Here is a 13,786-nt window from a genome sequence, read left to right as displayed (position 1 = left end):
CCTCCAGCAGCTGCAATGAACACACAAGAAATACCTCATTCATTCTTAATAATTAATCAACTTTATTAATTGACTGTGTTCACATCATAAAACACATTCAAACATTCTGACAGTTCAGCTTTTCAATATCTGTTTTCATTTCATCATATACAGTAATCACTGTTAAACACATACAGTGTGTGTAACATGACAAATAATATTATGTTGATCAGAGTATTGATTACATCTTTGCAACACATTTACAAAATGACAGTAAAAGTTAAATCTGATAAACTACATCAGCATGAAATCACACAAGTACATCACAGTCCTGTCCACACTGATTGATTGGCATTTGATCTCTGAGAAGTACATGTCAAAATACCACGTCACAGAGAAATGGGTGACAAAGAAAGAGAGAACATCCATTTACAAACTATGAATAGTGTCCCTAGTTTCCCCTATAGATGATGTATCTTTGTTAATGTAAATGTAAATCGTCCCTGGGTGGGCTCGAACCACCAACCTTTCGGTTAACAGCCGAACGCGCTAACCGATTGCGCCACAGAGACAAGGCTGAGCTGATGGGGTGTGGCCTTCATGTTCAATCCCCACCCACCTGCATTTGTTATTTGTAGTAGTTTTTCTTCCTTCAGAAGGACTTTAATCACACAATGTTTTCGTTCTGTTTTCTTTCTCGTGCAGCTCTTTGTGTCATTTAACTTTTTTATTGCTTTCATTTCTTTACAACACACACGTCAGCTCACAGCGTAAACAACCACACACACACACACACACACACACACACACACACACACACACACACACACAGGTATGCCACCTGACCAGTGCTCCCGCATATTGCCGAAAAAATAAAGCCTATAAAATATGCAAACCAGCCAACAATTATGACATGACGCTGCGAGACTGAGGGAGGCGAGAGAGAAAGACAATTGAGGAGAATGTAAAGTCAAAATACAGGAATAGTAAGTCAGTAAAAAATATGTCCACTCCTTTTCTAACCAAATGAAACTTAAAAAGCGTAAGGGAGTGGCTGACATGTTCAAAGTGCCAAACATTCTTTTAAAGCTCTATTATGACATTTTACAGTCAAGTATCAACGATCAATTATACAGTGGTGCAAAACAAAGCGGTAGTGTTGCATAGAAAGCATAAGAACTATGGTTTATTATGAATTGTATTTTATTTTCATGGCTCCAAACCATTATGATTACACTGTATTCACCATGGTAAATGCTTAGATCTAAAAATAGGTCCAATGGGTCAACAAACAACAGACACTTTGAATTACCTTATGTCCTGATAACTTATACCGTGTCCAGGGAAACTTGTTTCTAATTGGCTGGCAGGTGTCTGGTAACATGTCACAACTTTCTTTATTATAGCACCTTTAAATCCATTCTAAAATGTACAGGAAGTTGTTGTTTTGGGAAGGCAACAGCATGCATTGCTATCTGTCATGGTGTAATTTTTGATGCCGCCACTGGTGGTCACCAAAGTCCCATCTGTGAAATTCTCAAATTTCACACATGGGCCTTTGAACATAAGATGAGAATTTCCACTAAAATCAGCATCTTCTGACTGACTGTCCGGCCACCAACATCAAGACAGGAAGTGTCAAAATGATCTGAGTCACCACCAGTTGGTGCAGATCTTTTCCCACTGGGTTTTGCTTCTCAGGCAACATACGAGGTGCATAAGTACTTTCACATCTGCTGCATGTTTTCAGATAAAATGTGTTATTATTCTCCTAAAAAATGTGCTGGAAGTGGATATCAATTAAAGATAAGGCAATACAGGAGCGTGTGCCCTTAAATCAATCAATCAAACTTTATCTGCACAGCACTTTTCATACAGGTTAGTTCAGTTCAAAATGCTTCACAGACGACTGATGAGATAAAAAGAAAAGGACAAATCAATTAAAGTGACAATGAGATACAATAGAATAGATTTAAAAATCTAAAACATTAGCAAAAAAAAAAACTTAATAAAAGAACAGGTAAAATACAATAAAAGAAAACATAAATTATACATAATTAAAGATACAACATTATTTAGCAGGTGTCTGACACTAAATGTGTTTTTAAATAAGATTAGAGCAAAAATAATGCACATTGCATTTGTTACTTTTATTTAGTTTTTGTTATACTACCATTAGTATGGAGAGATTATCAGTTATCTCTCACTGGTGACACTAAAATAACCATGACCAACGACCAAACTTAACTTTAAAAAAAGAAGATGGCCGACAGTGGTAGGATTCCAAAAAAAAAAAAAAAAAAAAAAAAATCAGTGTGTTCCTTTAATGTAGGAACAAAAACAGAGAGAGGAAAGACAAACAAGTAACAGTCGTGTGGAGGAGACGGGAGAAGAGATGGTTGTTGATCAGGTTGAACTGGTCTAAAGTGTGTTCTCTTCTCTCGTTTCTTTTCTCTCTCTCTCTCTCTCTCTCTCTCTGCATCTTTATCTCTCTCTTAACCGACTTAAATCTGTCTCTCCTAGCAAAACACATCCAAAAACCGCCTGTAGACACAAGAAAGAGGTTTGAAGGCGATGTAACAAAAAGGAGAATAGTCTCCGATGACAGAGACGAAGGAGTAGGTTTAGCTAACCCGCCCAAACTACTCCAGCAGCCCGTTCAGTCCTCACCACTCCTCTCTTTCATAACTGACTCCTCGTCCTCTGCACAGCCACAGGAAGTAACAGGCGGAAAAAAAAGGCTGCGTACATTTTGTATTCTTAAGTGTGTCTGTTTGTTATATCTGCACATGCAAATGGAAAAAACCTCTCAGGTGGCGACACGCAGGGACTTAAACAAAGAGGAGAATCTAACAGTGTAACAGGAGTGTTTGCCGGGGTTAGGGGTTCGTTCTTGGAACCTGGTTTAAGGCCCTTGGAATAAAATAATGGCATAGGCGTATGCAACCAGTAAAGCAAAACAAAATGCTAACATATTCCTGATCCACACGATAAAGGTGTTATCACAGTTATCATCGATGCATTGTGGAACCTGGTCCAGACTACATGAAATCAGGGTTTGATTGAGGCCATCTTTAAATCTTTTATTATTTTTTCACAGAATGGCACAAACATAAGTTGAGAAACACTATGTATGAAATCCCGGCTACCTTGCTAAATCAAACTGGTGACTGTTTATTAAATATGAAGCTGGAGCCAGAAAACGATTAGCTTAGCTTAGCATGGGGAAGCAGCTAGCCTACCTCTGTCCAGAGGTAAAGAAAAAACACTTCCTGTTTCAGCAGCTGGAGTCTGAGAGAGCAGATTTATCCACTATATCGTTGCCTCTGAATTAATAGCGTGAATTTGTGCACTACTTTCTGCAATGCTCCACATTTTACACACATTTTTGTACAGATTAAACTAACGTGTTAATCAGTGAACTTCAGAGGTGTTGGTGGGTGATTTGTTTACATTTGGATTGAGCCAGGCTAGCTCCTCCCCCTTGTTTCCAGTCTTTATGCTAAGCTAAACTAAAACAGTCTCCTGCTGTAGCTTCATATTTGACATACAAACATGACAATGATGTCAATTGTATTTTCTAACCTTCTGCATTAAATCTAATTTTTCTAAATGTAAAACTATTTAAGAGCAAGTCTAGATCTTCATTATTATAAGGAAGTAAGGTATAATGAGGCTTATTGCTTATTGTTTTCACTTTACTGATGTAGCAGAGACAGAAAACTCATTCATTTAAAAGAAAAAACAAACCTCCACCTGTATAATTACACGCAGCTCCATCATGGGCTGTGTGGTGGCCCATGGTCAAAAAGTAGCTCCTGAAGTTTAGACTAAGAGAAGATGTCTGTGGATCATCGTAGACTCCATACTGCACAACCCAGCGAGGAGGGACCTGACTCAAGCGACACAAAATCACAGCTGCAAAACTGAAACTAGAGACAACGATCAAATGTGGGATGGACAAGAAGTGGAGAAACATGTAGGGAAAGAACTTGGATGCAGTGGGTGGGTTGTTACGTGTAGGTTTCAGGTGTTTCAAGAGGCCATTTAGGGTGTGTGTGTGTGTGTGTGTGTGTGTGTGGGAGTTGGTTTAATTACAAAGACCGAGAGAACAGTGCAGAAGCTGGAGGGGGCCGTAAACACACAGCAGGGAGGGACAGGTGGGGCTGAATGACTCATTTACATACCTACAGGCCTGTATTGGTCTTTTTAGCTGTGATATTAATCTAATTAACTAAGCATCACTGGGACATGCTATGAGACTACTATCACATATGTTATCAGCAGGTAAACTAAAGCTAATATCAGCTGTAGTTCATAAGGAAGTGGGTAAATATTCTTCAATTAATCAAGTTCTGTCTACAAAATTACATTTGGTCCAAAATTAAAAATTCACTTCAATATTAAATTTCATGTTAAACAACAGAGAGACACAGCAAATCTGGAACTTGTGAATTTGTGGTATATTTAAATTTTTGTTCCATCCATCGACTAATTATTCAAATGACAAGTTGTTTCATCTTTAATCTACATTCTGGATTTCACGTTCCTCTGCGTCTGTGTTGAATAATCAGGGTTACTGCTGGAAAAAATATGACGTTCTTCCTCCTGTGGAAAAGTAAAGAGTTCAGAAAGTAGTTCCACTATTTAATATAAAAGTTCTGTGTTTCACCCTAAAGTGATTGTGATACTTTTCTGTGGAATCATCTGTTGAATTTGAAGCACGTTTCACGTTTCCATCATGATTCTGATATTTCCCGCAGGATCTAAAGGCACCATTGAGGTTTTTTTTAATCAAACCCGAAGAACAAGATATCTCTTCAACACAAGCCTGATTTTACACCATGACTTGACAAAAACACTGTGGTCACAGTAAATGAACCATGTATCACTACACACTAGAGGAACACAGAAGACTGTTATACTTTTATCAGAACTTCTGCTTTTATTTTGTCCCTTAACCAGTGAATTTCTCGTCTAGTTTTCAATCCCTCGTAATGATTTCAGAAGCTCAAGACCAAGAGTATCATGCAAATACAACATCATGTGAATGTCCTGCACAGAAAATGCAACAATCAATAGTGTGCAGAAGAACTGATAATAAACACCTATATTTACACCTATAGCTAAAGCTAAAGCTAACAGTGAATCTATATCTGGATCTTTCCTTCAGGTGCCGTTGAATTATGTTGCATTACAAAAACAGGTGTTTCACTTACTTGTTGATATAAATGGGGTGGAAACACCTGTCACTGTCAACAGCAGCACAACCTGCGGTATCACTGGTACTCAGTAAAGCACCTAGACTCCGCCAAGGCCAAACAATCTCACACCTGCTCTGTCAGAAACTCATAGATCTCAACACCTTAAATGTGTCTGATTGTTTACTTCAAGATCCAAACGTTATTTCCTGAGAACTTCCTATCTTGCAATCCAACATTAACTGGATCCACAACAGAATTTAATGGGTTGGCCCTCGGCCCTCGGCCCTCGGCCCACGCCCCGTCCCACCACCACGTTTGATGCAAATCAGTTCAGTACTGTTTGTGTGATCCTGCTGATAATCAAACAGATAAATGGCTTCAGCTGAAAACATGACCTCCTCGGTGGAGATAATAACTGATCCGTTGTATTAGACTGTCCTGGTTTTAGCTCGATGTGTCTAATAAACTGGCATAAAGGGAGAAAATCACATCAGCACCCAAATCAGCCTTTAACGTGTGGGTCTACATCAGATATGGTGATATGATGGAGCTTCCTCCCGGAACCTTGTCTGCAAATGACAGAGGTCAGTTTTAATTATCCTAAAATATTCCCCTCGGCCATGAACACACCTCAGACTGCTCTAGACGTTCAGACGGAAAGAAAAATCAAAGATGGCTAACTTAAAATGTCACAGGTCAAACACTTAGATAAGAGCGTGTTTGGTTTTGCCTGCTGTGTTCACGCATCTCCGGGGGGAAGGTGTGTGTGCGTGTGTGTTCCTGTGTGTCTATATTGTATAATTACCCTCCACACACACACACACACACACACACACACCCACACACACCCACACACTCTCTCTCTCTCTCTCTGTAGCCTATTCCCTATATTCTCTTCCTCTTCTTGTCACTTCCACCATTCCCCACACCTTAAAGCTGAATGGAGGTTCAGATAGAGAGAGGAAAGGAAAGACTGAGGCAAACAGAGAGAGAGAGAGAGAGGAGGGGTAAACCGGTTCAGCAGGTAACTGAGGCCTAACCCAGGCTCCCTTCAGCTTGTTGTCACCGTTATTTCTGACGCGCATGCGCGCTGGCGCCTGTTTCCTGCTTTTTAAATGAGTACCTGAGCTGCGTTTTGACCCACCTCTGTCGACTCCCTCTCTCTCTCTCTGTGTGTGTGTGTGTGTGTAATCAGGGATATTGTTTTCCTTAGCCCGCTCTCTCACCCACTCACACACACTCCCGTTATTTCAGAGCGCTGTAGGTGATACTCGTCTTTACCTGTCCGGCTTGCTCACCTGAGCGGACTCACCTGTCCCGACGCCGAGACACACTCTCCTTTCCTTTTAGATTCGGAGCCTTAGAGACAATCAGCGCGAGGGGGAAAGGTGTGTTAGTTGCGGGAAAAGGAGATAAAGCGGTCCACGGCTTGCGAAACGAGAAGAAAGGTGCAAGGAGGAAGGAGAAGAGGGGACCGACACCTTCCATTTCTGTCCACCAACTTTGGAGTTTCCTGCTTTCCCAGCTCCCAGTCGCCTCTGCGTCGCGGAAAAAAAAAAAAAAAAAAACTACCTGCACGCAAATCCCTCCAAAGATCCAGGTAATAACCGAACATGCCGCGGGCCTTCTTGGTGAAAAAGGCGAACGTTTCGCCGGGTAAGCGGAACTGGAGCGAGCTCCCGGATCATGAACGAGGAGACGTCTACATCCCAGGTGAGTCCACGCTGCCGTAATGAGCCATATTTGTTGCTTTGGTTTTTTTTTTTTCTTTTTTTTTTCTTTCTAAAAAGTAAACCATAACGCAAAGCAGTGGCGCGTGTTTGGGTGCTTTTACGCACGGATTTATTTGTGGATTTAATGTTTGGATTCACCAGGAATGTCAGTGTGGCGGGCGGGCGGGGAGGGGGGTCGGGTGGTGATTGTAACGGGGCAGCTGCAGTCCGGGGCCACCGAATAACGGGAAACACAGAGGGGGGGGCCGCGAGGAGAGTGTCGTTCCTGCCTTGGGGGTGGGGGTGTATTTTTATCTTTAAGTCTTATTTTATCATAAGAAACAACGCTGCCACCCTGACTTGATCCAAACGGGAGAATTCTCTCATCTCAAATATCAACGAAAGAACATGTAAATGTCACAGTAAAACACCCCGTTTCCGTATATTTACACTTGTGTTTTCATATCTGTGAGGGAACTGCTCTGGTGTCTGCTGCGGCCTATAAACTGTCAGGGCCCGTTGCTTTTCTCATATCGACCTTCAACCCCTGCCTTCTTCCTTGTGCAGCGAGGCACTATCTTGACTTGTGTGCATATATAAGCCCATTATATAGTCTTTAAAGTATGAGTCAAGACATTAAATGGGTTAAATAATCCCTCATTTGATGACATTATTGAATTCATCGCTGTTTAACGTGTTCTAACTGAAGAAGTGCAAGCGCTGACATGTGTTAACTGTCACATTTGAGCTTTTGTTGCTTTGACTTCATCTGAGCTGTTTGCCTCCGACTTTGCATTTGAATGACAGGTTGAGGGAACCCACCTCTGTCTTTCTCCCTCTCCCTCCTTGGGAACAATCCCCATTGTTGCCATCGGCGGAGTTTTTATTGTAAGACCACGTCGGTATCAGATAACAAGTAACGGACTACACCCTAAAACCTCTCTCTCGCTCTCCTTCTCTCTCTCTCTCTCTCACCCTTCCCCCCTTCTCTCTCCCTGAGTGTCTGTTTCTCTCCTCATCTCGTCACCGTTAACTTTTAATCATTGACTTTTACATCCTCTGTGCTTTGGTGTTTGAAACCGGAACGTATGGATGAACTGAACCGCCACGGATTTCCAGGTGGTTTTTAAACGCCTGAAAAAAAAAACAAAGAAGAAACTCAAGCTCTTGTTAAATGACATTTAGTAATCTTAACAGAGGCACACGAGTGTCTCAGGCTTGTTCCACAGCACGTGTGAAGCTTTTTGAGGCTGTTTTTACGCACAAAAAAACAATCAATTAACTAATTTCCTGAAGCGAAATTCAACTGTTGAACACAATGAGATTCTGTAACTCTGACTCTCAGTCAGTATTGACTTTACGCAGCAACTAAAATGAGAATCAGTTGCAAAAAACTATATATTTTTTCCCCATCAAAAGATTCAAATTGCCCCAAGACCTTACAGTATTTCCATAATAAACACCAGAGCGATCGTGCGTAATTACGCATAGCTGACACTCCTCACCAAACCCAGCAACGGTCTCAGCTAAAGTTTCTGGTATGTGCCGTTACTTGATGTACCTGCCTGACTTGAGACAGGAGGACACACACACACACACACACACACACACACACACACACACACACACACACACACACACACACACACCGAAAGAGAGAGAGAGAGAGAGAGAGAGAGGTATGATGATTATCCTCAGAAACAGGCGTGTTGAATACTTTTATGAGGCGCCAGATGCCATCACTTTGGACAGTTTTTTCTTTCCCTCTTTGTCTGTGTGTTTCTGTTCGTAGTTGTATGAGTTTATTTTTATCTCCTAATCCACAAACATGTGCCAGGACCTGTTTCTGATGGGTCATCAGTCCCGAATCAGCTTCTGTTTAGTTTATAATCCGGTTTATCCCTCCTCTACACACCAGTATAAAATCTATCATCATCTGAAAACAATTTTTCAGATAAACAGACATTTTAATGAAGATCCCCGAAATTTGGTAATTAAAGGAAATGTTTGACATTTGGGGAAAACATGTTTGTTTATTAATTTATTCAAAGGGAAACTGCTAGCATGGCTGTGTCCAAAAGTAACAAAACCAACCTCCAGCACCTCAAGAGCTCAAAACTAACATGTTGTATCGTGTTTGTTTAATCCAGACAAAGACTGAAGTGTGAAAACGACAAGTTGTTTTACAGCGACGGTGACTTCCTGGAGTCTTGTGAAGTTACACTTAAACCAGTGACACCTGATTAGTTTTTCTTTAGCGCTGCCGCGGGTTCATCATCTTGCACTAAGGATCTCTGCTCTGAGGCTGCTGCGAGGTTAATGTTTATTGGATGGAAGGAAATGTAACGGACCTCTGAGACAAGCCTACTGCTGCAGTCCGCCTTTAGCAAACACACACACACACACACACACACACATGCACAAACACGCAAACAGACTCACACCCTGTGTTTGATAAACTTATCTACCGATTGTTGACTCTTTGTACCTGCTGAGCGACGTTAAATGGACGGAAAGAAAATATTAAAAAGCGTTTAGATCAACACAACTCTCCCTCTCCCTCCTGCTCTCCCTATCTCTCTCTCTCTATTGAAGGTGGGGTATTTTGAACCCCCTACCCCTACCTTCAAACACACACACACACACACACACACACACACACCTACACCTCATTCCCTGGTGAGGGGGGAAGGGTAGGTGAACAAACAATACAAGATGAGATTAAATGTCCAGCCGGCAGCAGTCGCCACAGAAACTATCACCACACAGGAACAATTAGGAAAGATTTAAAACCATGTGTAAAGGGAGGGATTCTCTTCTTGACCTCTAGTAACCCAGTTAATGAAATTAAGCATCCCATACTTTATTATTATTATTATTATTATTATTGTTTTTATACAGTATCTATAACGGAAGCATTCGGAGAGACTTGTGTGTGTTTTAGTGCCGTACGGTCACTATAGAGCCCAGGTGAGTGTGTGGTCATGACTGAGACCAACAAAGCCTCCATGAGTGATGTTTCTTTATCACATATGAGGGACCAGCTGTTGTGCACAAAGGTCACTGTGTCACAGCGTACCGTTACCTCCGCTGCTGCTTTACAGACCGGATGTTGTGTCGGTTTCATCTTTATAGCTCACTGCCGCGCTTCATTTGCATCCACATTTGAATTTTATCTGACTGAGGCCCTGCAGAGTCAACTGATTCGTTGTCTTCTTCTCTGAGCCGGACCACACCTGCCTCTGGGTTTTACCTGAGCACAAAGACAGGCACACACACACACACACACACACCTGTATGGTGGAGGCTCAGTGGTTTCTATTACTGACATTTCTGTCTGTCTGTCTGCCTCTTTCAGAAGTGTTTTGTTATAGTGTGCTCATGAACACAACGAGCACACACACACACACATACACACACACACACACACACACAGAGAGAGACAGGTATCCACTGTATGTGTGGATTGTTTGATGAAGGTACAGAGCTGGTGCTGCAAGACTGTCTGGCTGGACGAGTCTAACTGCAGTGTGTGTGTGTGTGTGTGTGTATGTTTGTGTGCGTGCGTGCAAAAAATAACTCGCTCAAAACAATAGGCCAAACATGTGCACACCCACACCCATACACACACACACATGTTTAACTCTGTGTTTGCTAATTGAGGGATTGTGCAAATATGAAGCTGCGCAGCCTCATTGTGAAATTCTATGGCACAAGCTCTCTCTCTCTCTCTCTCTCTCTCTCTCTCTCTCTCTCTCTCTCTCTCTTTATTGTCTTTCTCAGCCTGTAGTTATATTTACAAACCATATGCTGTTTGGATCAGGTGAATAAAATGTTCTTCTGGACATCTAAATGAACCGGTGAGGTTGTATATATGAGCTCAGAATGATTAAACAATCAGTTACAGGTTATTTTTTTGATTTATTGTTTAATTGTCTATAAAATGTCAGAAAATAGTCAAAAATGTCTGTTATGATTTCCTAAACCACAAGTTGACGTCTTGTTTTGTTTCTTAAGAAGAGATTTGAAATGTGACACTGACTTTTCCTTTCTCTCTCTCTCTCTTTCCTTCCAGTGTCCATCTTCCCTCCGTCCGTCCTGATGATGGAGGCTGAAGCCAGCCCCGCCGAGTCCACGCCGCTCTGCCTCACCAAACACTCTGTGTCCGACGTGCGGACCCACGCCGAGCTGCCGTCCAGCACGGTGCTGGGCCGACCACAGAGCCCCGCGGCTTCACCGGAGGAGAAGTCAGAGGTCAGGAGGAGGTCGCAGGGCGGCTCCACGTACATCCGGTCCAAAATCAAGGTGAGGAAACGAGCAGGGACCCTCAGAGTAAAGTCTGGATGACGAGCATTTAAAAAGCGTTTTCGTATTAGTGGATAAGAAATAGAATATCTAGACAGAGAAATCTGGCTTGTTTCGTCTTCTAGAAACAGATTTCTTATGTTTTCAAATTTCACAAAGATAATGCTTCAGTTCTTTAATCACAAACTGCAGCTCAGTGTGAAAATGAACAAATACAGGTCAATTAAAACGTAATGGAGATGACATCACTGAGGTTTTTTATTCTCTCTCTCCACCACAGGTGACTACAGGCGAGTTACCCCCCAGTCCCTCCCCTCTCCCTCTCGCTCTCCCTCCCATTCCCGCCCTGCCATCCTTGACCCCTCCCGCCGCCGTGATGCCAATTGCCTTGACGACAACGACGACAACCCCTGCCCCTCTGGAGCCGGTCCCCATGGTGACCAGATCAGTAGGTCAAGGTCAAAGCTCGTCGACGGGTGCGACAGCGCCGTTTATATGTCAGGTACGACGGAGAGACTGGAACAGAAGTCTTTGTTGAAGCTTTAAAAGGAAAATCAGGAAGTTTTATTTTGAAGTTTTTGTTATTAAATCAGTGTGGTGGAGTATCAGGACGTTTACCTTGAACTCTCTCCATTGTCTGCTGTCGAATGTTTAACAGAACATTGGTTAACATTGCCAAGAGTGTAAATATCATATTTGTATTTACGTAACACCTGTATATTTGAAATAGAAAACTGCTGACTAGTCCAGGCTGAAACATGATCTTTCTTGACACCAAAACATTTTCAAATTGGTCAAAATAATGAATGACATTCAAGAAAAACTTTGTAAAACACAATTTAAAGGTACCCTGTGGAGCTTTTGACAATTCTGTGGATTTTTGTCTTCAAGAGTAGATCCATGTTTTTGTCTGTTTCATGCAAAAGCTCGATCTCGTGGGGAAAGGCGAGGCAGTGACTTGCAAAAACATGTAGCAACATTGAAGAAGATCACTAGTGGACAAACCTGAATATAAACAAAACTATATTTCATATAGTCAAAAAGATTGTCTTTGCAAATATGGCACCTTTTTAATGTTTGAATTATGCAATAAGCTCCTAAGGTGAAGGTAGAGTGAAACGGTCCTGACCATACTGTTGCTGCCTGTAGGTTTGCCAGAAGACATTCCAGTACCAGCGGATGTTAAACAGACACATCAAGTGTCACAACGAGACCAAGAGACACCTGTGCCCCTTCTGCGGCAAAGGCTTCAACGACACCTTTGACCTCAAGAGACACGTGCGCACACATACAGGTAGCCACACACCTCCACGTTAAACACAATTTGTCAGATTTAAACAAATGCAAGAAAGCATGTGACATTTTATTTTTTATTTGCACGCAGGGGTCCGTCCGTACAAGTGCAGCCTGTGCGACAAGGCCTTCACCCAGCGCTGCTCCCTGGAGTCCCACATGAAGAAGATCCACAGCGTCAATGTGAAGTACGCCTACAAGGAGCGGCGCAACAAGCTGTACGTCTGCGAGGAGTGCGGCCACACGGCGGGAGCTCAGGACGAGCTGGCGGTCCACCTCCACTCGCTTCACCCAGACAGTGCCCTGTTGAAGGGGAAGGCTGCGCGGAGAGCGGGAGGAGGAGGAGGAGGAGGAGGAGGAGGAGGAGCCGGCAAAGAAGGACAGTCAGTCGGAGGATCCATGCCAGGTTCTCCCCAAGGAGCTGATAGCGATGACACCACCGGATCTGCAGGGCAGTAGAGAGGAGGAGAGCCTGAAAGATCATCAACATAAGCTTAGGGGGATGGATGAAGGATGGATGGATGGATGGATGGATGAATGGATGGATGGATGCATTAAATGATGGACATGTAGGTAAAGGGATACGATACATGTACTGTATATGTGTAAATATCTATGAAGGTATGTGTGTCTGGATTTGGGCATTTGTATATGACTAATGTTGAAAGGATTAACGCACCACACACGCCGTGTCGTACTTTGACTTTATATATTTACATGAGTAAGAAAATGTACATATCTAACAATACAACATATGTTTCTTTACATTGTGAAGGTTTCCTATGGGTGTGTTTGTACAGCAAAAAGATGAATTTTTGTATCTACTAAAAAAAGTAAAACTGTTATATTAAAGGGAATAATATATTACTGAAAAAATTAATTTCCTTTTTTGTTATGAATTATGTTTATTCTTCATCCTTTAACAGAGTCTCTTTCATGGGCTGGGAATGCTTCTAGAAATGGTGCCTACAAAAAGTGAAAATATAATGAATTTTTATTTATGGGAAATATACCAACAACCTGCTGTGGTTCATTTCCCCAAGCTTCTGATTTTCCAGAAAATATAATTAACTGGCAGCATTTGAAAAACCCTCCCAAGTCCTGTCTTTTCTAATCCAAACAAAAAATATGAAAAAAGTAAATGACAAATCATCTGGCTGAATTTATACAACATTAACCGAAAATTTAAAACAATTATAACAGTTATATTGGTAAATAATAATATTATTGTCTAGTCACATTGAAATCATGAGAAGAGAAAAATAAAAGAAATTACAAAAAAGAAATATTAGC

The 13,786-nt window shown here is 41.9% G+C and overlaps 1 protein-coding gene and 1 non-coding gene across 2 annotated transcripts; one reads left to right on the top strand and one right to left on the bottom strand.

Moving 5' to 3' along the window:
* Nucleotides 1-477: 477 nt before the first annotated feature.
* Nucleotides 478-551, bottom strand: trnan-guu. Its single transcript has one exon. It is a non-coding gene; the product is annotated as a tRNA-Asn (tRNA).
* A 6,201-nt stretch (nt 552-6,752) lies between these two features.
* Nucleotides 6,753-13,342, top strand: LOC111233351 (transcription factor Ovo-like 2). The gene is made up of 5 exons (XM_022761152.1): nt 6,753-6,896; nt 10,971-11,200; nt 11,481-11,702; nt 12,350-12,494; nt 12,585-13,342. Exons 1-5 carry the CDS (start codon nt 6,797-6,799, stop codon nt 12,950-12,952), a joined length of 1,065 nt encoding a protein of 354 aa, XP_022616873.1. The 5' UTR covers nt 6,753-6,796; the 3' UTR covers nt 12,953-13,342.
* Nucleotides 13,343-13,786: the final 444 nt, after the last annotated feature.

The sequence above is a fragment of the Seriola dumerili genome, unplaced genomic scaffold (genome assembly GCF_002260705.1).
Source record: "Seriola dumerili isolate Sdu_G_001 unplaced genomic scaffold, Sdu_1.0 BDQW01000388.1, whole genome shotgun sequence".
Lineage (NCBI taxonomy): Eukaryota > Metazoa > Chordata > Actinopteri > Carangiformes > Carangidae > Seriola > Seriola dumerili.
This window is presented reverse-complemented; position numbering and strand designations above follow the sequence as displayed.